This window comes from Oncorhynchus keta, chromosome 17 (genome assembly GCF_023373465.1).
Source record: "Oncorhynchus keta strain PuntledgeMale-10-30-2019 chromosome 17, Oket_V2, whole genome shotgun sequence".
Taxonomy (NCBI): Eukaryota; Metazoa; Chordata; class Actinopteri; order Salmoniformes; family Salmonidae; genus Oncorhynchus; species Oncorhynchus keta.
This window is the reverse complement of record NC_068437.1, coordinates 296,936-322,313: the sequence shown is the minus strand read 5'-3', so window position 1 is coordinate 322,313 and position 25,378 is coordinate 296,936. Positions and strand designations below refer to the sequence as shown.

The following is a 25,378-nucleotide window of genomic DNA, read 5'->3' as shown; positions in this document are numbered from 1 at the left end:
TGGTATCTGTGCAGAAGGTAAAAGCCGCTAGCAGTGGCTAACAATTACTAAATAGCTTGTAGCTAATTAGCTGGTTAACTTCTGGAGATTCTTGAATTTGTTCTAAATTTGAAAATAATAGCGAATCCGTATCACATTGGGTGAGGCAGATTACCGGAAGGTATAATCGAATAAAAAAAATCGAGAAGAGATTGAAAATACATTTAAATATATATACAAAAAATACAAAAAAATACAAAGGACAAAACAAACACATCTTCACTGCTACGCCATCTTGGATTACAAGAACCCTGCAAGGGCATGAATTTGAAACCCTAGCCCTACCCATGCCCGCAATATTCAGTCCCTACCCTCCGCAGGCCCAATTGCTTCTGCCAAATTTAAGGCCCTGCCTGAAACATAAAATCAGAAATAACTTCCCCGTTAGTAAATCCATTAGCTGTTCCTCTGTCTGTGACTTGTTCCCTGCACGCAGCTCATGGTGCACTGACTTTGTGAAGAGAGAGCAGTTACTTTCAACTCTGACAAAAGTTAAGGAACAGTTTTATTTTCTGTGAAATAATCTCCCCTGTTCTATATTTGAGGTTGAAGTACTTCTGACACCATGTTCTGCTCTTTGTCAGATTTGACTATACTGCGCAGCAGAACATGTGCAAATGTCAGCTTCAAAATGTTAGTGATCAATTCGGTAATATCAGAGCCCTGTACGTACCCTAGTTATTTATGAAAAAGAGGCCCTAATCCATTGTATAATGTCGGGCCCTGGTCGGGTAGCAGAGGTCTACAGTATATCATATAATATTGTATAACCAAAGGTAGCACTAGCTAGCTTGAACCAGATATCTACTGAGCTAACATACTCACCAACACCAGTGGTTTGACAGTTGACAGGCAGCAGAAGTGACTCTGTCGGATGTAATCCATTCCAGACCAAATGCATTGGAAGTTTGCACCAACTTTATGGAAGCCTATTTTCACTCCTATTTGCCGAATGAAATGTTCTTGCATTACATCCATATGCACACTTCACAACAAATGTCCACATGGCAGCTGGGGGCAGACCACAACGTTTTGTCTCTGGGCAATTGGGGCATCATTGGCAAAAGTGGGCAAGTAAGTAATTCTTACCCAACCCTCCAGTAATTCGCGCAGAACTCACAAAACAAAATTTGAACGAGACTGACTTTATGACCAAAGTTATCCTATTAACACTTTGTAGTTCATTTTGACACTGTAATTAATGTTTCTGGCTCATATAGATGCCACCCAAACTGTTTAAAAACCAGGGGCAATTGCATTGTTCCAGCATACACGTCTGATCAGATACTAAAGTCCGGTTATTATAGTCCTAAATAGACATGCAGGAAATCTGTCCACAGCTTTATGCCCTGGTATAAACATCCCCACCAGATACAAAGTTGATAGCTAGCTAAATGGAAATCATGGAGGATATTTTCAATTAGTGTATTTCACACGTGAGTCGTTCGCATGCGCTATGGACAGCTAACCGTTAGTATTACAAGTTTATCACCACTGACTGGCTGTGGCTATAATTAGCCTAGCTTTCTGCGTCCGTATTGTGTCCGCCTCTGTCATGTTTCTGGTGCAATCATTTTTCAAAAGCCCAATTCCTGCCCACATTTTATTAAACCCCTACCCAAAATCATGATTTCTTTGGGGAGTTGTCTGTCCAAGTAGCCAATAAAACACCCAGGTCTGGGATTTACGGGACAACATGACACCTGTCATGTCTTTACCATAACAGTGATATACTGTGACATACTCACAGCTGGGCCAGTGGAGTGTGGGCTGCGTTGTCCATTGGTGTCCTGGAGGTCCGGATGTTTTAGTGACTTGGTCCGGTGTATCAGACCCAAATAACTGCTGCCTATCAGGCCTGCAGGGCTCCTGTTCTTTAATACAGTCAGAGCATTTTCAGTCAGTGGAGCCTGAGTAGATGCGATTGGGAGGGAATGGATGACACAATGTATCACTCATGAACCTCATGTCAACACTAAGAGGAACTTTAAAAACTTTAGTGAACAAGCTTTTAAATGTTATTTTTTTTTACATTATCTTTATTTTAGTGACCTTGATTGTATCTCATCTATCCCTGAACTTAATTTAAGCTTCTTGCAAATGTATTCAATACAATTGTAGATAATCATTCCCCCTTCAAAACTCAGAGTTAAATAGATTGCATGCCTGGTTAATTCCTGAATGATCTGAAATCATTCATAAAATAATTGTTGCCTAAATCAAGGCCAGGAACAAAGGCTTGGACTCAGATTGGCAATCTATTAGGTAATTGAGGATTAATGTGTAAAACTGATCAGAAAGGCTGAAATCAGATTATTATGTAACTACCCTTTCTGATTGAAAGGCGAATCCAGCTAAATTCTGGAAAACTGTCAAATGTGACCCTTTACAGGTAGCTAGGCGTATGTCACACATCACACAGGATAACAAATATATACATGTTTTGGGGCAGAAATGCCTTCTGGAACATGTTAACTTTCATGTGCCTTAATAACAAACTTGTATTCCATCCGTCAATAAGAATACAATTGTTAAATTAAAAGCCTAGTTCGTTTAGCCACAGAAAAAGACGGAATCCTAACTCTAGCCATGATTGGCTGAGAGGATGGATGGGCTGGACATGCTGAGAGATGAGTTTGGAGTGGTATTTTTTTTAGGGGGTACGATACCTTTTTATGGAAGAAGAATGTTTTTTTTATGATTGATTTTATTTGGGGTTTTGTGTTGTTTACATTAATGTGTCTATGGATGTGTAGTTTGAGGTGTATATTGGATCTTGATCTGTATCGCTGCGTTGTGTTATACAGGGCTCATCTGAAAACGAGACCTTGGTCTCAGCTTTGACTCCTTGTCTCCCTGTTATTTTTTTTTTGTCAGAGTAGGAGTTTGTATAGTTTTGCTGTTTAAAGTTTTAAATGTCACATGCACAAGTATGGTGAAATGCCTTTTGTAACAGTTCTGAAGATTAATAATAAATGTATACTCACTTGTAAACTGGTATTAAGAGCAGTCCAATAAGCAAGGCTGGAGAGAAGGTTCTTCCCTAGCGTTGGGCTTCTACAAAATGACAAGGTCTTATAGTAATGTATTCTCATAAATCAATACAATTCCAAGCAACTGATGTAGTTAGAGGCAAGGTTTATCTAACACTAATTAAATCTGACTGGTACAATCTCTTTCCTTTTCAAAACAAAGTTTTAAAAAATCTGAAAAGCCAGATTTCTAGAATAGACATCCTTAACAGAAATACATACAGTATGTGTACAAAATACTGTATAAAATACCTATTTGGAGATATAACACTCTTCATGTAAATAAGAATGTGTTCTTAACTGACATACTTGGGTAAATAAAGGTGAAATAAATAACTGTATGCTCTATATCATTTTATAAAGGTATCAACCCAATATACAATACCTTGTGATCTTCTGAGACCTCCTTCTCTGGTACTCCATCTCGTCCACTGTCCACACGGCCCCCTTCACGTTCTCTACACGCACAAAACACTTGTGCAGGCTCAGGTTGTGGCGGACTGCATTCTGTGTGTGTTTGACAGGCAATAGGGTCAGAAAATGCTTCACGTACAGAACTCAAGGGAGGCGTTATTACAGTTATGGCATCCCTATTAGGAAGTTGACACGTCTGACAAAACTGAAAACTGATGACTTCCTAATATGGATGCTGTACACTTTGTTATTTTCAACTTGTAAGTCACAATCAACATTATAACAAAGATTAAGTCAATACAGTACCTTCCACGTTGCAGCATTGCGTCTGAAGTAGGCAAAGGTCTGTGTAAACCAGCTGTATATCTCATTAAGTGTTAACTGCATGTCCGATGCATCCATTATAGCCTAAAACGATAACCACAAAAAACATGTAGGTTGTAATCCATCAAATGGGGTGAATGCTGATGTACCCCTTTTTACGCAGGGATTATAGGGGAAACTATAAGTTAAATCCATGTCTTCTTACCTGTCTTATCAGAGTAGCATAGGTAAAAGGTGGCCTGATATCTGCATTGCTGTACATCTCATGATTTGGGTTCAATTCTATTTTTAAAAAAATACATTGTACAATTGGTTCATTTCATTCAAACAGATATTTCAACCAGGTTGGTTAATATTCAGCAAAAATCCTGAGTATTAAATAAGTGTCCAAAATGATATTGAAAAGGACATGCAAAGGCCAATATTGAGTTTTTCATAGTACAAGACTGGAGCAACAGTGAAGCAGGGACGAAGCTATGTACATCTATTCAGTATGGACTGTGATGACATCTGTGCGGGTTGTTACCTGAAGACAGAGAGCAGAGAGAGGGGTGCTTGTCTGAGTGGTGTCTTCGCATTGCCCCCACACTTGTGGGGCAGAGTCCTGCAGGCCCCCGGGGTGAGGATGGGGAGGTGACAGGGGCCAATGGGGGCATCTGAGGGGACAGTGGTGGCAGGCTCTTGGACATGGTGACACCGGACCCAGAACTCAGCTGCACACAGAAGAAGAAATAGAAACACAGACCAGGGTGGAAAAGGAGAGGAGAGGAAAGAAAAAGACCAGAGGGAGAGGGAGCTTTTTAAATGGGTGTGACCAATGCCCTTGGATTTGCTTCTTCATTGGTGTTTCCACTAATATCCTTTGGAGAAGGAAGTCAATCGTCAGTAATTAAAGGGTGAAATTGTATCATAAGTATTGTCATTACAGCGTCATGTTAGCTTGATTAGTTAATAATTAGCTTCTCTATTATCCAAGCTTGTGTCTTAGCCTGCTGTCTTCAAAATATCTGATCAATGTCTGATGTAAACAGAATTCACAAAACTAAATGTTACTGTGATCACGTTAATTTAATGTCAGCTTTATTTCAGCTTTATTTTTGCATCGCTGATATTTTAAGCACTATGTCATGTTCAGGTTGAAAATATCATGCCTCTAAATATCATTCAGACAATAAAGATAAAATATAGCTGTGAGCAGCAGCAATGAATGGGGTTCACAGGATGACTAAAATGACGCAAGATCAGTTGGATAACAAAGCAAGCACTCTATCATGTAGGAACTATCTTCCTCTAGGTGCAATCAGTGAAATTATTACCATGTTTATCTCTCAGTACCACAAGGAGGATGCAAGGGAAGTTTAGTATAGTGCTTTAGGTTGGTTCTTTGAATGCAGCAGGTAACGATTGTTAAAGTAATTCATTATTGAGTTTATATACCAATTCTGGGGTCAATTTGATTGGTGGTTTATGTTAAGATTAGTGAAATAATTTCAGCATTAGTGAATTGGTATATTGCGGTCATTTTTGAATTCTAGGACTTTATTTTGTCAATCTGTTTGTAAAGGATTTAAATCTCAGTTTGTACACTCTACATTAGCGTTTCAAAATACTTCAATACATATGTAACACACTGACTGTTGAAGTGGCAAGACTGCCGGTTTCAAATTTTCCCTAATAAAATATCCACTTTCACTACGTTCAGACCACATAATAATGTAACCTCCTCCCTATTCCGGTACCCCTGTATATTGTTGCTCCTTAATTATTTGCTATTTTTCTTCTTTATTTTTATTTATTTATAACATCGCGTCAGTGGATAGCTGGGTGTTCGCAGAGTTTTGCTTGCGCAACAGAGTGGGGCAGCCATTGTCTCTCCCTCTCCTATTGAAAAAGCGACAGTCCCGGTAGATATATTATCGATTATATATTTTAAAAACAACGTGAGTATTGATTATAAAAAAACCTTTGACATGTTTCTGTGGACATTACGGATACTATTTGGAATCTTCATCTGCGATGTCATGACTGCTTGAGCCTGTGGATTTCTGAACATAACGCTCCAAACAAATGGAGGTATTTTGGATATAAAATAATCTTTATGGAACAAAAGGAACATTTATTGTGTAACTGGGAGTCTCGTGAGTGCAAACATCAGAAGATCATAACAGATAAGTGATTTAATATATTGCTTTTCTGACTTTCTTGACCAATCTACTTGGCTGCTAGTGTTTAATATTTTGTCTCCTGAGAGAGATGTTCTTACATAAATGCTTGTTATGCTTTCGCCGAAAAAGCTCATTGAAATCTGACACGCCAGGTGGATTAACAACAAGCTAAACTGGGTTTTGCAATACTGCACTTGTGATTTCATGAAAATTATATATTTTTAGTAATTTCATTTGAATTTGGTGCACTGCAATTCAGCGGGTGTTGATGAAAATGATCCCGCTAAAGGGACCCCGATTAAGTGAAGACCGCCCGCGTCATCGGTGTGCCACGAAGGCGTCGCTCTCTACCAAATTTGGTATCCTATAGGATATACTACACCCGTACTGATATAGTGAAGTCTGGTTACGTTCTACGATCTCTGAGGAATAAATACGAACGTGATTTGACTGGTTGAAACAAAGTTTAGGTTTAGATTTTCACATATTCCTTTCTTTACAAATTGAACGAGTGGAAATACAAAATCAATCGTGCATGATGTATGGACCTTTTTAGGATATGAATTTTTTTTTTTTTTAAATCTAAAACGACACTTTATGTTATCTCTGGGACCCTTTGGACGATAAATCAGAGCAAGATTTCAGAATGTAAGTACACATTTCACCTTCAGCGGTAAATTTGTCAAACCTATCGCGGTGAAAAAAGTGTTTTGTTGTTAGGAACTCTCCTTAAACAATAGCATGGCATTTTTTTTTCACAGTACTAGCTACTATAAAGTGGACAGTGCAGGTATATTAACCTCTTGGAAAAATAAGTTTCCCAAAGTAAACGGCCTATTTCTCAGGACCAGATGCTAGAATATGCATATAAAAAACTGTAAAAATATTGTCTGAGAGTATAAAAGAACTGATATTGCAGGCGAAAGCCTAAGAAAAATCCAATCAGGAAGTGACTCGTGTTTTGAAACCATTGTGTTCCTATGCATCCCTTTTGGCCCATTGAAAGGGATATCAACTAGATTCCCTTTTCTACGTATTCCCTAAGGTGTCTACAGCATTTGATGTAGTTTCACGCCTTTATGTTGAAGAATGAGCGTAAAACGACTACATTGCGTAAGCGGCCAGCTGAGGGCTCTCAGAGTGATTCTTGCGTAAAAGACAGAGGTAGCCATTTTTCCTCTCGCTCCTACTGAAAAGCCAATTGTCCTGGTTGATAAATTATCGAATAGATATTTGAAAAACACATTGAGGATTGATTATAAAAAACGTTTGCCATGTTTCTGTCGATATTATGGACATAATTTGGATTTTTTTTCGGCGTTGTCGTGATCGCTATTTCTGGTGGATTACTCAACATAATGTGACCAACAAACACATTTTGGGTATAAAAATAATCTTTATGGAACAAAAGGAACATTTGCTGTCTAACTGGGAGTCTCGTGAATGAAAACATCCGACGCTCATCAAAGGTAAACTATTAATTTGATTGCTTTTCTGATTTGTGACCAAGCTTCCTGCTGCTAGCTGGACACAATGCTATGCTAGGCTATCGATAAACTTACACAAACGCTTGTCTTGCTTTGGCTGTAAAGCATAATTTCAAAATCTGAGATGACAGGGTGATTAACAAAAGCCTAAGCTGTGTTTCACTGTATTTCACTTGTGATTTCATGAATATGAATATTTTCTAGTAATATTTTTTGACCATGGTGCTATGCTAATTAGTGTTTAAGAAGTGTTCTATAGGCTTCATGCCGTTTAGCCTCTCTGGGATAGGCGGGACAGTCGCGTCCCACTTGGCCAATAGCCAGGGAAAATGCAGAGCGCCAAATTTAAAATAAATATACCATAAAAATCTAACTTTCATTCAATCACACATGTAAGATACCAAATTAAAGCTACACTTGTTGTGAATCCAACCAACATGTCAGATTTAAAAAAGGCATAAGATGCTATTATCTATGGATAGCACAACATAAAACAAAGAGTAGCATTTTTCAACCCTGCAGGCACAACACAAAACGTAGAAATAAAATATAAATCATGTCTTACCTTTGATGAGCTTCTTTCGTTGGCACTCCAATATGTCCCATAAACATCACAATGGTTGTTTAGTTTGATGAATTCCGTCGATATATATCCAAAATGTCCATTTATTTGGAGCGTTTGATCCAGAAAAGAAACAGCTTCCAATTTGCGCAAAGTCACTACAAAATATCTCAAACGTTACCTGTAAACTTTGCCAAAACATTTCAAACTACTTTTGTACTACAACTTTAGGTATTTTAACCTGTTGAAGCTATGGGGGCGCTATTTCATTATTGGATAAAAAAAAAACGTGCCCGTTTTAAGCGCAATATTTTGTCACAAAAAGATGCTCGACTATGCATATAATTGACAGCTTGGAAAGAAAACACTCTGATGTTTCCAAAACTGCAAAGATATTACCTGTGAGTGCCCCAGAACTGATGCTACAGGCGAATACAAGATGAAATGAGCAGGATTTTTGACGCTCTGTTTTTCATTGTCTCCTTATATGGTTGTGAAAGCGCCACGGATGAGCCTGCCCTTTCAATCGTTTCTCCAAGTTGTCTGCAGCATTGTGACGTATTTGTAGGCATATCATTGGAACATTGGCCATAAGAGACTATATTTACCATGTGTCCGCCCGGTGTCCTTTGTTGAAATTGTTGCGTAATCTCCAAGCTGCTCGCCTTCATCCATGTGATTGAGACAGAGGGGAGACTTCCAGGAATGATATATCATGAAGAGATATGAGACAAACACCTTGAGGATTGATTCTAAACAACGTTTACCATGTTTCAGTCGATATTATGGAGTTAATGTGGAAGAAAGTTTGGCGTTTGGATGAATGAATTTTCATTTTTTTTTGGTAGACAAACATGACGCAGAAAACGGACCGATTTCTCCTGCACAAATAATCTTTCAGGAAAAACTGAACATATGCTATCTAACTGAGAGTCTCCTCATTGAAAACATCCGAAGTTCTTCAAAGGTAAATTATTTTATTTGAATGGTTTTCTGGTTTTTGTGAAAATGTTGCCTGCTGAATGCTAACGCTAAATGCTATGCTAACTATCAATGCTGTTACACAAATGCTTGTTTTGCTATGGTTGAGAAGCATATTTTTGAAAATCTGAGATGACAGTGTTGTTAAACGTTAATAATCGATCAAATTGAAGACGGGACTATCTGTGTTCAATACAGGAAGACAACAAACTGACTCTACTTTTCGAGTCATGCGCCTCTCTCAAAAAGTAAATTTCAAATGACACTCATTCAAGATGGCCGTACGTCTTCATTACACAAAGGAATAACCTCAACCAATTTCTAAAGACTGGTGACATCCAGTGGAAGTGGTAGGAATTGAGAACAAGACCCTTAGAAATCTAGTTTCCCAATGAAACCTCATTGACCTCAAAAACAAAAAAATCTGAATGGTTTGTCCTCTGGGTTTTGCATGCTACATAAGTTCTGTTACACTCACAGACATGATTCAAACAGTTTTAGAAACGTCAGAGTGTTTTCTACTAATTATTACCTACTAATATTATCTACTGTAATGACCTGACTAGATCATAAAGGAACAATTGTCCAGACAGAGGGTTGAGTTTACGAATTGACGGTTTATTAACCCAACTTTACACAGGCTACTGTTTGGCCGTAGCCCATGCCAAATAAACTAAAGATACCCCACAAGCCAACCACGACCTTCTCTTGTGAAGGCCAGACGTAAGAGAGAGAACAAAGGCTAAACCTGGTCTTAACTTCCAATGCTCCATCCCCCTGCCCAACCCCCCTCCACGCCACTCTGCCAACCGCCAGGATGACCGGCATCAGAACATTCCAGGCATTCCCGTGATTGGCAGATAGCAGGTTGATTGGCATGTCAGACCCCGCGAACACTGGGTACTGGTAAGTACAACACAACCACCTACTAGCCTAACACATAACACACTGTCTATGCGGGTCGCTACACTACTAATAATATGCATATCTTATATTCTGGGGATGAATAAGCAGGAAGATGAAATTGGGCATGCTATTAATCCAAAAGTGAAAATGCTGCCCCCTATCCCGAAGAAGTTGATGAGGGAAGGTGATTTTATTTTCTCCTGAGCATGGCATTATTTATATTATAGCATATTGGATGACTGTCATTCAAATTCCATTCACCCAGTGTGTAACATCGATAGGTTTAGGCTTCAACATGATACTCTAATTTTCCCTATACCCATCACGAGGTTGCTACAACCTAGCCTATGAATGAAAGTTTACATTGTAGGTGCACACAGATCGAGATACATTTTTTTGGTGACACATGGACAGACAATATTGACTCAATACTACATTGCACACTCTTGCCTGCATCTAGCTGATCTTGTGTGTAATTGTTAGTCCAACAGTTGCAAACGAGAGTGTTTATTGGACAAATGGAAACCTTCGTTTCGTTCCATTTGCATCCGTTTAAGAAATGTTTTTCACCAGAATCAGCGGAATAAATACACCACTGATCCCATCCATCTACCCACAATGCCCCATAATGAAAGTGGAAACAGGTTTTTTGAAAATTTGAGAAATGTATAGAAGCAATAAATACCTTATTTACATAAGTATTAAGACCCTTTGCTCTGAGACACGAAATTGAGCTCAGGTACATCCTGTTTCCGTTGACCATCCTTGAGATGTTTCTACAACTTGATTGGAGTCCACCTGTGTTAAAGGCACACACCTGTCTATATAAGGTTCCATATCTGACAGTGCATGTCAGAGCAAAAACCAAGCCATGAGGTCAAAGGAATTGCCCGTAGAGCTCTGAGACAGGATTGTGTCAAGGTACAGATCTGGGGAAGGGTACCGAAAATGAGAAAGGAGATGGGATAACCATCCAGAAGGACAACCATCTCTGCAACACTCCACCAATCAGGCCTTATGGTAGGGTGGAAAGACGGAAGGCACTCCTCAGTAAAAGGCACATGACAGCCTGCTTGGAGTTTGCCAAAAGGCACCTGAAGGACTCTTAGACCATGAGAAACAGGATTCTCTGGTCTGCTGAAACCAAGATTGCACTCTTTGGCTTGACTGCCCAGTGTCATGTCTGGAGGAAACCTGGCACCATTCCTACAGTGAAGCATGGTTGTGTCATGTTTTTCAGCAGCAGGGACTGGAAGACTAGTCAGGCTCAAGCAAAATATGAACGGAGCAAAGTAGAGAGATCCTTGATGAAAACCTGCTCCAGAGCGCTCAGGACCTCAGATTCGGGCAAAGGTTCACTTTCCAAGAGGACAATGACCCTAAGCACACAGCCAAGACAATACAGAAGTGGCTTCGGGAAAAGTCTCTGAAAGACCTTGAGAGGCCCAGCCAGAGCCCGGACTTGAGCCTGATCGAACATCTCTGGAGAAACCTGAAAATAGCTGTGCAGTGACACTCCCCATCCAACCTGACAGAGTTTGAGAAGAGAAAAAGAGGTGTGCCAAGCTTTTATCTTCACACCCAAGAGACTCGAGGCTGTAATCGCTGCCGAAGGTGCTTCAACAAAGTACTGAGTAAAGGGTCAGAATACTTATGTAAATGTGATTTTTCAGTTTATTATTTCCAAACATTCCTAAAACTGTTTTTGTTTGTCATGGGTGGGGAACAATGGGTGGGGAACAATTTAATTAATTTTAAGTAAGGCCGTCAAGGGTTCTGAATACTTTGAGTGCACTGTAGTTGTCACCATTTTAGCTAAATTAACGTCAAAGTAAACCCGCTACAAACATGCATTAACGTTACAGTGTATACTCAGTAAGCTGTTTTCTGATCCTTATCTGATCCTTTGATTGGGTGGACAACGTGTCAGTTCATGCAGCAAGAGCTCTGATAGTTTGGCAGACATCCTCCGGAAGTTGTCATAATTACTGTGTAATTCTGTGGAAGGGGGTTAGAACCATGAACCTCATAGGTTTTGTACTGAAGTCAATGTACCCAGAGGACGGAAGCTAGGTAGGTGTCCTCCAGCTACACCATGGTGCTACCCTACAGAGTGCTGTTGAGGCTACTGTGATTACACAACAGTGTGTTTTAACCAATTATTGGGTGACATTAATACATTTAGTATAGTTTTATCTAAAAAGTTTAACTTTTTACAATTTTTAAATAAATTCACTGAGAATGGTCCTCCCCTTCCTCCTCTGAGGAACCTCCACTGATGGGCTTACATTTCAAATTTGGTGTCATTTCGTCCTATGGCTTGTGAGAAGAAGTATTAGTATATGTGCATCTACTGGTATAGTGTGGACATCATTGAATGCATCAATGTTATTTTCAAATGAGCACTTTTTTAGTTACCTTATTTTGTATGATATCAATGCCAAACTTAACATCGTTCATCATGTCTTTGATTACCAGAAAAAGTTTCAAGTTGATAGACCATTATCGATTGGATTAGCAAAGAATTTAACGTGACATGTAAAATCAAATTTCCTGATATATCAATAACAGCCATCTCTGAACCAATCCCTTATATTTTTTCAAACTAAGTTATGAGATCTACCATACGTGTGTTAATTGGACTAATGGATAATGAAAGTATTTTTTTCAAATGTTTTCCAAAATGTCCAATATGGAGGAAAATGTATCCTCTCGGACCTTATGGCCATATTGGTTCAGCATGAGTAAAGACACCTACATACAACGTTTCACGTCTCTAGGTCAAATGGGGCAGCGGATATGAGGTTTTAAGTGAGACTGCTTATAACTACACCAGCTATAGGCCAATCAGTGACATTATTTTTGACCAAGATACTCATGGCCTCTACTTTCGCTGTGAAATCCTAATAAAGAAATGTAATGAAGGACACTAATCTCATGAAAAAGCAATACTAATTGAATGTGGGTAACCTATTGAGTCCATTCGAAAACATTCTTGATGGGGTTGGGAGAGGTCAAAAGTCACCTTAGATTTTCATACACACACACGCACCTTTTGCTCAACAATTGCTTACACATCATATCTTTACAATAGCTTCTGTTAGTGTTCTCTAGGCCCACGAACCTGATAAGAGACGTCTGACTCTCCTTATAGGCTGCTGAGAGATTCACAAGGACTACAATGGTTTCCCTCATTCACTCCAGGCCAAAGGGTCAGAACAATTATTGCTTTCATCCCATGCTGCACCTTTTTAAAATCAGATATAACCTCACTTATTATAGATCTGGACTCATATCAACTGAGTGTACAAAACATTAGGAACACCTTCCTATTATTGAGTTGCACCCTGTTGTAACTTTAATGTGTTACAGAGTTAATGTTTAAGTCAATTAATTGAGCTGTATCTAAAAATATTTCTATACAGTTATTTACATATGTAATTGTATTGGTTAGTATTGAATTACGCTTTTGACTGCAAGTTCCAGAATGCCTTGCGACAGGAATGAGAGAGAACGCGCCAGTTATGTGCAGGTGCAAAGTTGATTAAGCTGACTTTCCGCTGACATCTTGTTTGCATTCTCTGTAGAATCTAAAGTTGTTAATCGTGTAACGTGAACAAGGATTATTACTAAAAGAAGCTTTCATATCAAACCCGACGTCCCGAGTCAATACTTTGAAGACAGTTAATCTAAAACACCCACTTTTGCCCTCAGAACATTCTCAATTTTTTTGGGGCATGGACTCTACAAGGTGTCAAAAGCGTTCCGCAAGGCAGCTGGTCCATGTTGACTCCAATGCTTCCCACAGGTGTCAGGTTGGTTGGATGTCCTTTGGGTGGTGGACTATTCCTGATACACCCTGGAAACTGTTGAGCGAGGTCTGGTCAGCCTGTCATGGAAAGAGCAGGTGTTCTTAATGTGTGGTGTGCTGTCAGGAAAATAACCTCGCACTCAACGTCAACAAAATAAAGGAGATGATCGTGGACGTCAGGAAACAGCAGAGCGAGCACCCCCCTATCCACATCGACGGGACAGTAGTGGAGAAGGTGGACAGTTTAAGTTCCTCTGTGTACACATCATGGACAAACTGAAATGCTCCACCCACACGGACAGCGTAGTGAAGGCGCAACAGTGCCTCTTCAACCTCAAGAGGCTGAAGAAATTTGACTTGTCACCAAAAACACACACTTTTACAGATGCACAATCAAGAGCATCCTGTCAGGCTGTATCTCCGCCTGGTACCACAACTGCTCCGCCCACAACCGCAAGGCTCTCCAGAGGGTAGTGAGGTCTGCACAACGCATCACCGGGGGCAAACTACCTGCCCTCCAGGACACCTACATCACCCGAAGTCACAGGAAGGCTAAAAAGATCATCAAGGACAACAACCACCCGAGCCACTGCCTATTCACCCCGCTATCATCCAGAAGGCAAGGTCAGTACAGGTGCATCAAAGCTGGGACAGAGAGACTGAAAAACAGCTTCTATCTCCTATCATTGCTATGCAGACGACACACAATTAATCTTCTCCTTTCCCCCTTCTGATGACCAGGTGGCGAATCGCATCTCTGCATGTCTGGCAGACATATCAGTGTGGATGACGGATCACCACCTCAAGCTGAACCTCGGCAAGACGGAGCTGCTCTTCCTCCCGGGGAAGGACTGCCCGTTCCATGATCTCGCCATCACGGTTGACAACTCCATTGTGTCCTCCTCCCAGAGCGCTAAAAACCTTGGCGTGATCCTGGACAACACCCTGTCGTTCTCAACTAACATCAAGGCGGTGGCCCGTTCCTGTAGGTTCATGCTCTACAACATCCGCAGAGTACGACCCTGCATCACACAGGAAGCGGCGCAGGTCCTAATCCAGGCACTTGTCATCTCCCGTCTGGATTACTGCAACTCGCTGTTGGCTGGGCTCCCTGCCTGTGCCATTAAACCCCTACAACTCATCCAGAACGCCGCAGCCCGTCTGGTGTTCAACCTTCCCAAGTTCTCTCACGTCACCCCGCTCCTCCGCTCTCTCCACTGGCTTCCAGTTGAAGCTCGCATCCGCTACAAGACCATGGTGCTTGCCTACGGAGCTGTGAGGGGAACGGCACCTCAGTACCTCCAGGCTCTGATCAGGCCCTACACCCAAACAAGGGCACTGCGTTCATCCACCTCTGGCCTGCTCGCCTCCCTACCACTGAGGAAGTACAGTTCCCGCTCAGCCCAGTCAAAACTGTTCGCTGCTCTGGCCCCCAATGGTGGAACAAACTCCCCACGACGCCAGGACAGCGGAGTCAATCACCACCTTCCGGAGACACCTGAAACCCCACCTCTTTAAGGAATACCTAGGATAGGATAAAGTAATCCTTCTCACCCCCCCTCTTAAAAGATTTAGATGCACTATTGTAAAGTGGCTGTTCCACCGGATGTCATAAGGTGAATGCACCAATTTGTAAGTCGCTCTGGATAAGAGCGTCTGCTAAATGACTTAAATGTAAATGTAATGTATCTCAAGGCCATCAGACTGTTAAACAGAACATCACTACATTGAGTGGCTGCTGCCAACACACTGACTCAAATCTCTAGCCACTTTAAGAATTAAAAATTGGATGTAATAAATGTATCACTAGTCACTTTAAACAATGCCACTTTATATAATGTTTACATACCCTACATTACTCATCTCAAATGTATATACTGTACTCTATACCATCTACTGCATCTTGCCTATGCCGTTCGGCCATCGCTCATCCATATATTTATTTTTACATATTCTTATTCATTCCTTTACACTGTGAATGTATAAGGTAGTTGTTGTGAAATTGTTAGATTACTTGTCAGATATTACTGCATGGTCGGAACTAAAAGCACATGCATTTCGCTACACTCACATTAACATCTGCTAAGCATGTGTATGTGACCAATAACATTTTATTTTAGTTTATTTGGGACGCATACTATAGCTAGAGCAATATACCAAAGGACTCCAGAAATATAATTTGCCTCCTCATGCTCATGTGTAGTGTCACCTACACTTACACTTGGATTTCTGTTGGAACTTTTATGGTATGGCATTATTTCTAAAGAATCATACTATTTAGAATCTGTTGTTCACAACTCATCATTCATCAAAGCACGTTATACATGTTGACTGAATAGGTCATTTTCTGTGAGACACTGTAGGTGTGGTCTGTCTGTATACTTACAGGTTTGGAAGGGGACTGTGTTTGCAAAGTTGGCAGTTGTAAGTGGGCCATCATAGCTTGGAGACGCTCCTGTTCTTTAGAGAGCTGATAGAGGAGAGGCGGAGAGAGGAGGAGGAGAGAGTGCAAGAAGAAGAGGAGAGAGAGAGGGGGAGGAAAGAGAGAGAGGTACCAAGGGATGGAGGGAGCAAGAAGAGGTGAGGAAACCCCAAAGTAGTTTGAGCTGAGGTACGCCGTAACCACAGTCTCTCTCTCTCTCACACACACACACACACACACACACACACACACACACACACACACACACACACACACACACACACACACACACACACACACACACACACACACACACACACACACACACACACACACACACACACACACACACACACACACACACACACACACACACACACACACACACCTACCTGGAGGTCTAACTGCTGCACCACCTGCATCTGGACTCTGCACTGGGCTGTGCTCCTTTCATCCAGCATGTGCTCAATACTTAGGTGCCTGAGAACGCTCACATAAGTTACTGGGGTGATACACACACGCAGAAACTGCTTTATACACTATACATACACTCTCCATAGGAAAACTTACTTGATAAACTGGCTGACGTTTTCACAAACAGTCTCACAGCCCGGCCAAATACACACACCATATCCATAGAGTGAGTGTGTGATTGTTTGATCCACATCCAGCAAGCTGTAGGTAGAGGAGGAAGGTTTAAGGGTTACACATACAGAAGAGCATCACCATCATATAAAAAAAAATACAGAAAAAAAAGTGTTATTTTACAGTCAAAGGAACAAAGAGGGAGGGGTTAAAATAAAAATGAAAATCACCTTGCTTTGGATTTTGAACAAGCTGCTACAGTGCTTTATTATAAACTTTACTACAGATTTTGCTGATAAAAAAAACCTAAAGCAAAACAACAAACAAAATAAGTTGTCCCAGTGGGACTCTTACTAAAATTGAGAACAAACGACTTGGGGAAGTGAAGCTGTCTGTGGCTAACAGTTTAATTGATGTTTAAAAACAGACCGTTTTAAATGTATTCTTTCAGTAGGCTGCACAGAGAAAGTGGTACTACTTTACCCTAAGGCAGGGGTGTCAAAATCAATCAGCCCAAGGGCCAAATTGAAAAAATACAACGAATTTGTTTGCCAGACATGTATTTATTTTTTATTATTGCATACAACTGCTACCCAAACTGGCCATTGTTTAATTTTAAAAAAATATGGCCCTTTATAATGTCCACTTATGTATATAGGTGTCACGACTTCCACCAAAGTCAGTCCCTCTCCTTGTTCGGGTGGCGTTCAGTGGTCGACGTCACCAGCTTTCTAGCTATTGCCGATCCACTTTTCATTTTCCATTTGTTTTGTCTTTGTTTTCTAAACACTTGGTTTCTATTCCCCAATTACATTTTCATTATTTAACCCTCTGTTTCCCCCATGTTTGTGTGCGTGTTTGTATATAACGTTCAGGTGGTTACTTGTTGGCTGATATTGTTTGCCGGGTTCGTTATTACGCCCGTTATTTACAAGTGACCGGTATTTTCACGCACCTTTAGTATTTGTTTTATACTGGTGCTGTTCGTACAATAAATTACATTGTACACCTTGTACACTCATCTCTGCTCATTCCATGCACCATTACAGAGCTGGGAGGTGCTGCAATTATGGCGACCGGAGGAGGGGCCGATCCATGCACCATCTGTGGCCGCAGAGGGCACATTGCCGGTCGGTGCTGGAGAGCTTCCTCTAGGAGTCAAGGCAGCAGGCAGGGCACTCTCGTGTCACCCCAGGTGAGTCGGCACCAGGCTCACCCAGAGCCCCCTGTTGCTCACATGTTTTTGTTTATTCATTTTCCTGAGTTTTCCCCACATTCCCAGCGCTCGTAGATTCAGACGTAGCTGGGAATTTTATTGACAGATCATTTGTCCATAGTTTAGGGATCCCCGTTGTTCCTATGGATATGCCTTTCCCTGTGCACGCCCTAGATAGTCGACCGTTAGGGTCAGGGTAATTAGGGAGGCCACCGCTCCACTGGGCATGGTTACGCAGCAGGGTCACAAGGAGAGAATCAGTCTCTTCCTTATTGATTCTCCTGCGTTTCCCGTGATGCTGGGCCTACCCTGGTTGGCCTGTCATGACCCCACTATTTCGTGGCAACAGAGGGCTCTCACAGGTGGTCACACAAGTGCTGGGGGAGGTGTTTAGGGGTTTCCGTTGGTGCTACTACGGTGGAAAGTCCAGACCAGGTCTCCGCAGTGCGCATCCCCTCTGAATACGCCCGATTTGGCTCTCGCCTTCTGTAAAAAGAAGGCGACTCAATTACCACCCCATCGACGAGGGGATTGTGCAATAAATCTCCTCTCCACTTCCCAGGTGTCATGTGTATCCCCTGTCGCAAGAGGAGACGGCGGCTATGGAAACATATGTTCCGGAATCCCTGGAGCAGGGGTACATTCGGCCCTCCACTTCAACTGCCTCCTCGAGTTTATTTTTTGTTAAAATGAAGGATGGAGGTCTGCGTCCGTGTTTTGACTACCGAGGGATGAACCAAATCACTGTGAGGTACCAGTTACCCGCTGCCTCTCATCGTCAGTGCGATCGAGTCAATGTACGGGATTGGTGCGTATCCGGGAGGGGGACGAGTGTAAGACGGGATTTAGTACCACCTCAGGGCACTATGAATACCTTGTCATGCCATACAGGTTGATGAATGCTCCATCAGTCTTCCAGGCCTTTGTAGAGGAGATTTTCCGGGACCTGCACGTGCAGGGTGTAGTGGTGTATAGCGACAACATTCTGATATACTCCGCTACACGTGCCGAGCATGTGTCCTAGGTGCGCAAGGTGCTTGGTCGAAGCTTTACTTGTTGGCTGGTATTGTTTGCCAGGTTCGTTATTACGCCCGTTATTTACGAGTGACCGGTATTTTCACGCACCTTTAGTATTTGTTTTATACTGGGACTTTTCGTAGAATAAATCTCCTTGTACACTCATCTCTGCTCTCCTGCACCTGATTCCATTCACCACCAGTTACCCACAGCCTGACAATAGGATGATCATGAAAACTAAATAGTCTAAAAGAAATGTGAGATAATGTCTAGATTTGTCAAAGCGCAGTCTTGGTCTTAGTATGGGTGGTTTTGTGTTTTACCAACTGAGTTCATTGTCACGCCTTGGTCTTTATTTTGTGTTTTCGTTAATTATTTGGTCAGGCCAGGGTGTGACATGGGTTTATTTTGTTGTATTTCGTATTGGGGTTTGTAGTATTTGGGATTGCGGCTGAGTAGGGGTGTTGCACAGGCTTGGCTGCCTGAGGCGGTTCTCAATCAGAGTCAGGTGATTCTCGTTGTCTCTGATTGGGAAACATATTTAGGTAGCCTGGCTTTCACTTTGTATTTCGTGGGTGATTGTTCCTGTCTCTGTGTAGTGTTCACCATATAGGCTGTAATAGGTTTCACGTTCCATTTGTTTAAAAAAAAATGTATTAGTTATTTCATGTATCGTTCCGTTTTTCTTCATTAAAGACATGAGTAACCACCACGCTGCATTTCGGTCCGACTCTCTTTCTACAAATGAAGAACGCCGTTACATAGATGCTTTTTATAGTGGAGATCAAGTGTATTAAGTGAGACAGTGGATTGCACAGTCAGGTGGAACATAGTAAATAGGCATTTTAACGTCATAGATTTAGCCTTTGGTTTCTTGTGGAATAGACTTCGGCTGCAATGTGATTTTAACCAATCATTATTCAGTATTAGACCCACCTGTGGTATAAATCATTTTTAACATATTACAATTTTAACATATTTTAATAAAATAATATCAATAATATTTGTCCAGCCTTTGCTGCTATACTTGCATAAAGTGCTGCAACCCTAAAAGTATTTAACTGCAAATAACAAATGTTGCTAGGTTGGTGTAACATTAAGAAACAAAATTGCACTGCATTGATCACTATTGTGGTTGACTGCAGCATTTCTGTATGGTGCACTCAAAATGTCTTGTCGTTGACTAGCCAGCCTAGGTTACTGCTCAAATGTTGCTGTAATAGGCCTAGATATTTCTTCGTTGCATGATGTTTTGTTGCAGGTTTAGTTTTTTGGTTATTCATTGTCATGCTTTAAAAACCAAAGCCGGAGTGCAACATTTTAGTAGCCTAGCTAGGACTGTGGCATGTGGACTGCACCACTACTCGATGTAAACAGGACACGTGAATGCAGCACAATTGATGTTGAATTCACAGATGTGAGCACATCAGGCTGTGATGTCATAAAGTAAATGACTCAACTGTTGACTCATTTATACTCACTTGGGTGTCCTATTGTCCTTTAGTAGTATAGTAATTTAGTCCTTTACTGTTAGTCCTTTACTGTATCTTCTAACTTTTTGACAACCAAGATTATATTTGCTGTAGGCTACTGTTGGAATCGAAATTTGGCATGGACACTTACCCTACAACACCTTTAAACTTCGGTCTGGTAGAAGATTTTGTCAGTGCCATTAGTGATGATATGACACAGTGCCCTGGATTGCTGGCATGTGTGTGTGGCAATGCACTGCCATTTGGCGTGCAGCACATCGGCAGTGCTTGCTGTGATTTTTGAGGAGACTATTGCTGGCTATATGGTAAATGGCCAAAATTAATTGACAACATATAATTGCGCAGGCCGGAGAGAAATGTGTTAATGGGCCGGATTTGGCCAGCTGGCCTATGCTTGACACATGTGCCCTAAGGATTCTAATCCATATACCTTTATTGTAAAGTGTTATGGAGAAGGCTTTACCCTTCTCTTGGGCTGGAACTATGAGATTGACCGTTGGTAGGGAAGTTGTGGGTGTTTGACATTGATGCTTTGGCTGTTGTTACGGGTTCAGTAGGGGACAGAGTGATGATACGGTCTGGACACCTATCCTTTGTGCTTTTATCTTCCATTGTGCTGTTGGTTAGCTCCTTCCATATCTGCTGGAGCTCAATAGTACTCAAGCCAGCTGAAACACATAGACATACATGTACAATATTACCTTGGGGTTACTGGGGTTAAACACTGGGGTTAAAGGTTATAGCTTCAGGGAGAGAGTATGTGTAGGTAGGGGTCTAGCTTTACTTGAGTCTTTCTGAGCCGTGAAAGTAAGGGCAGATATAAGAGTATGATTGATGAGAATATTTTGGGTCACCTGATTTGAAAATGGGGCCGTGAAAGAAACTCTGGAAAAAATGTAAATGGGCTGCTTGGTTCATCGAACTCGGGTACCGTGAGTAACCTCCGATATCCACTAGATGACAAATGTGGCTCTAACTTTTGATCGGTTGGAGCTATACACTATTATGACCCCTTTCCTGAAAGCTTGGACTCTCGGGAATATATGCTGTTTCCCTCTATAATGCTAGAACAGAGTGGACAGCACCAAAAGAAAACATCATCATTGAAAACAATGCTTGTGTTCATTTCTACACAGAAGTTCATACACAAATGCCGGATGATATTCTGAGGAAATTATTTTTTACTTTGACTACATCAAAAACGCATGCATTACACATCTATAAGATTTTCATGAACATCTAATAACAGATCCGAAACGTATTATTATAGGTCAATGAAATATATCCATAGCATAGTGCATTCATGTCATGCTATGAAAGACCTCATATTTTGGCATCCTAATAGCTGCATTATTTCAATGATGGTGTAGTGTCATCATAATTGCTATTCTCAAATGTGTGTTTCTACCATACCAGTCCCCTAATTTGTCCCGGTTTAAATAACTGTCACAATGTGCAAATGCACAATGGAGATAGTGAAAAAACATCACTAACTAAATGCCTCATGAGTTGTATTACATTTTGTAATGTTTATTGACAAAGTTAAAACAAGTGTTGACATTGTGCCAGGGGCTTAGCTAGCTGTAAGAAAATCAACCCCCCAAATGTCAATAGTAGTTAGGAGTCTTTGGTGAAGTCCTCAATCTGGAAAATTGCAAGGAAAAGTTCATATTTTATTAACATTCTGTGTTGTGTCCATATTCTTTTTGATATGTGAGTAATGTTTATAAATGCTTTATGAATGGGAAAATAGATTTTTACTTTAGACTAGTATGACCAAGTAATTTGTGATGAGGAGGAGGGCTGGTAATGACTTTACGAAAGAGTTTTGATATGATCCTGAACTTTGCGATTTGATCTGTAAAATTTGTCCTGAAGATGTAACCTTGTGCGGATCTTCATCCACAATTGACTTCGAGGAGTAGTAGTAGTAGCAGTGGTAAACTGGCCAGTGGGGGAAATGGGGCTGGTATCAACATAATACATAAAAAAAACTTTTGAGAACAGCCATAATGATGACACTACATGTATCAAGATACCTAAATATGAGCTCTTGCATAGCATGACATGAATACGCAATAGATATGCTTTGGAAATATTTCATGAACCTTTAATAATGCAGTTGGGATCTGTTATAGCACATTAATGAAATGCTAATAGATTTGTATTGAATGCGTTATGGCTATGAGGTCAAAGTAAAACGTTATCCTTCAAACCATACTTTCTTCTGATTGAAAGTACTGTCAGACTGATTTGTTATAGACTCTCATAGCCCCAAATAAAAAGGTTGGCTGTTGATTTCATTAACATTTTTTCGTGTGGTCTCAATTTTTTCTTAAATATCAAGATATGGTCTTGGACAAAATAAGTTTGGGGAACCCCTGCACTAAGTAAACCAAGGAGTTAGCTAGAGTAGAGAGGATTTACCTGGAAACAAGGTGTGGGAGGCCAGGTCTGGTCTTTGCACTTTGAACAGCTCCTGCTGGAGGATCTGCTGGAACACTAGCTGCTGCCTAGAGAGCTGAGTGAGAGAGTGAGTGAGACATGCTAAGGGTTCAGCGTCTATGTTTACAGTGCTCATATTTTTTTTATATGCCATTTAGCTGACGCTTTTATCCAAAGCGACTTACAGTCATGTGTGCATACATTCTACGTATGGGTGGTCCCAGGAAACGAACCCACTACCCTGGCGTTACAAGCGCCATGCTCTACCAACTGAGCCACAGAAGGACCACATATTCACACATCCATAGAAGTTGTGTCACTTGGAGTTTGAAGCAGGTGCTGTAGTCCGAGTGACTCTGAACTCATATATAGACACCACATCTTTGCTACATTGTTCCAAGTACTGCAACACCTACTTTACTTGTAGGTTACCTCTCAACAATGCCACAACAATAAGAAATAATAAAATATAAGAATACGAACAAAAAGTAAATGGCTTAGTAGAATAGAATAAACATTTTAGCATAAGTATAATACAGGAAGGCACCATTTATAGTCCAATATTTACATGTGTATTGGAGAAAGGGGGAATAGGGGGCAGTGCATAAACTGAGCATGATAATAAGAGTCTGTTAGCAGCAGTTGTGATGTGTGTGCAGCATCAATGTATATGTATGAATGAGTGCATGTGTGCTAATGTGTGGAGCATCAGAGCATGTTCAGCAGTCTGATGGTTTGTATACATTTGACTGTGTAAAACCCCGCAGAACTATGTATTTCTCTGAGAGTGAGGCAGATATATATAGTGTTTTGCTAAAAACTTTTGTCTCTCTGAAATTTAACCATCAAGTGATAGATTTCAAACAAATATATCTTTCATTGAACAACCCCATGCCGTGATTTGATACTTAAACACAACAATCTCTTTCATAAGTTCTTTAAACAATAAAAGCTCATTTTACCAACATTTCCGAAAATTGATATACACTGAGTGTACACAACATTAGGAATACCTTCCTAATATTGAGCTGTACCCCCTTTTGCCCTCAGAACAGCCTCCATTCATCGGGGCATGGATTCTACAAGGTGTCAAAAGTGTTCCACTGGGATGCTGGCCCATGTTGACTCCAATGCTTCCCACTGTTGTGTCAAGTTGGCTGGATATCCTTTGGGTGGTGGACAATTCTTGATAGACACAGGGAAACTGAGTGTCGCAAAACCCAGCAGTGTTGCAGTTCTTGACACAAACCGGTGTGCCTATCACCTACCATACCATGTTCAAATGCACTTACATCTTTAGTATTGCCCATTCACACTCTGAATGGCAAACATAATCCATGTCTCAATTGTCTCAAGGCTTAAAAATCCTTCTTTATTAACCTGTCTCCTCCCCATCATATACACTGACTAGCTTTCACCTGGATTCACCTGGTTAGTCTATGTCACGGAAGGAGCAGGGGTTCATAATGTTTTGTGCACTCAGTGTATAGCATTTTGGCAAAAACGCTTCAGTTGGACATACACATTGCTAACCAGGGTAGTTACAAACAGCATAGGAAAGAAATCCTCAAGTAGAGGCCAGAGGGCACACACTGAGTGTGTTGTGAAATCTGTTATGAATGTATTGTAATGTTTTTAAAATTGTATAAGTAACTACCTTAATTTTGCCGGACCCCAGGAAGACTAGCTGCCTATAATAAATACAAATAAAAATACTAACCTTGCTTAACAAGTTAAACAGCTGCTATTAGTGAAGATGTGTTTGGGCTGATATTAATACATTTGTTTAGGAGACAGGTGGATTGAACTTTATAATCAAGTAGATATAGTTTACCAAATTTCAGTTTTTCAAGTGGGTGAAGTTGGTATTCATTTTACAAGCAGAGTGGCTCAGTTGGGAGGAGAAGCTTCATTTCCAAAAGTTGTAAGCGTTCAAAACTATTGGTTTATGGGACAGGAGTGTCTCATTAGCAAATTTTCAAAGATGCATTACAAGCTCAAAACTTTTTTCAACAAAAATGACAATTATGACAGTAATTGTGGGCATTTGCATGACAATTAATCGTTTCCCCAAATTCCATAATCGTCACAGCCCGAGTTACCTTTCTAGCAACAGGCTGTTAGACTTTACACTTCTTCCAATTATAGTGTGGGGAGGTCAAAATAATGAAAACCAAATATATTCAGTTTAAAATGTTGATTACTTGTCTTTGCCATTACCATTCACCGGACAATAAGACAAGACGTGGAAAAAAAACATATGATGGGGGTCCCTGGGTCGCCAAATTGCCTGGGCGGTGGTCCCTGGGCAAGAAAAGGTTGAAGACCTTTGTAGTATAGTATAGTATAGTATAGTAATTTGGATTGGATTGTGCTGTACCTGCTGGAGCGGGATAGTGTGCTGCCGTTGCTGGAGCAGAGCCTGGAGCTGACCCGGGGACAGAAGCTGCTGCATCTGCTGAGGACTCATCATAGTCAT

The 25,378-nt window shown here is 40.9% G+C and overlaps 1 protein-coding gene across 1 annotated transcript; it reads right to left on the bottom strand.

The window, feature by feature from the left end:
* Positions 1–1,745: 1,745 nt before the first annotated feature.
* On the bottom strand, positions 1,746–25,378 carry LOC118373219 (forkhead box protein P2-like). Its single transcript, XM_052465207.1, has 12 exons — positions 25,280–25,378; positions 22,882–22,975; positions 20,918–21,122; positions 16,714–16,818; positions 16,536–16,623; positions 16,108–16,191; positions 4,336–4,522; positions 4,015–4,091; positions 3,792–3,893; positions 3,457–3,578; positions 3,027–3,096; positions 1,746–1,913 (listed from the first exon to the last, which is right to left on the bottom strand). Exons 1-12 carry the CDS (start codon positions 25,376–25,378, stop codon positions 1,746–1,748), a joined length of 1,401 nt encoding a protein of 466 aa, XP_052321167.1.

What these genes read in the sequence shown, in the direction of transcription:
- LOC118373219 (XM_052465207.1), bottom strand. Translation starts at nt 25,378, where the DNA reads ATGACTATGATGAGTCCTCAGCAGATGCAGCAGCTTCTGTCCCCGGGT. An exon ending in AGTTCCAGCCCAAGAGAAGG is followed by an intron (nt 16,819 to 20,917) that starts GTAAAGCCTTCT and finishes CTCTACCTACAG; the next exon opens with CTTGCTGGATGTGGATCAAA. An exon ending in CACAGTCCCCTTCCAAACCT is followed by an intron (nt 4,523 to 16,107) that starts GTAAGTATACAG and finishes TTCTGTGTGCAG; the next exon opens with CTGAGTTCTGGGTCCGGTGT.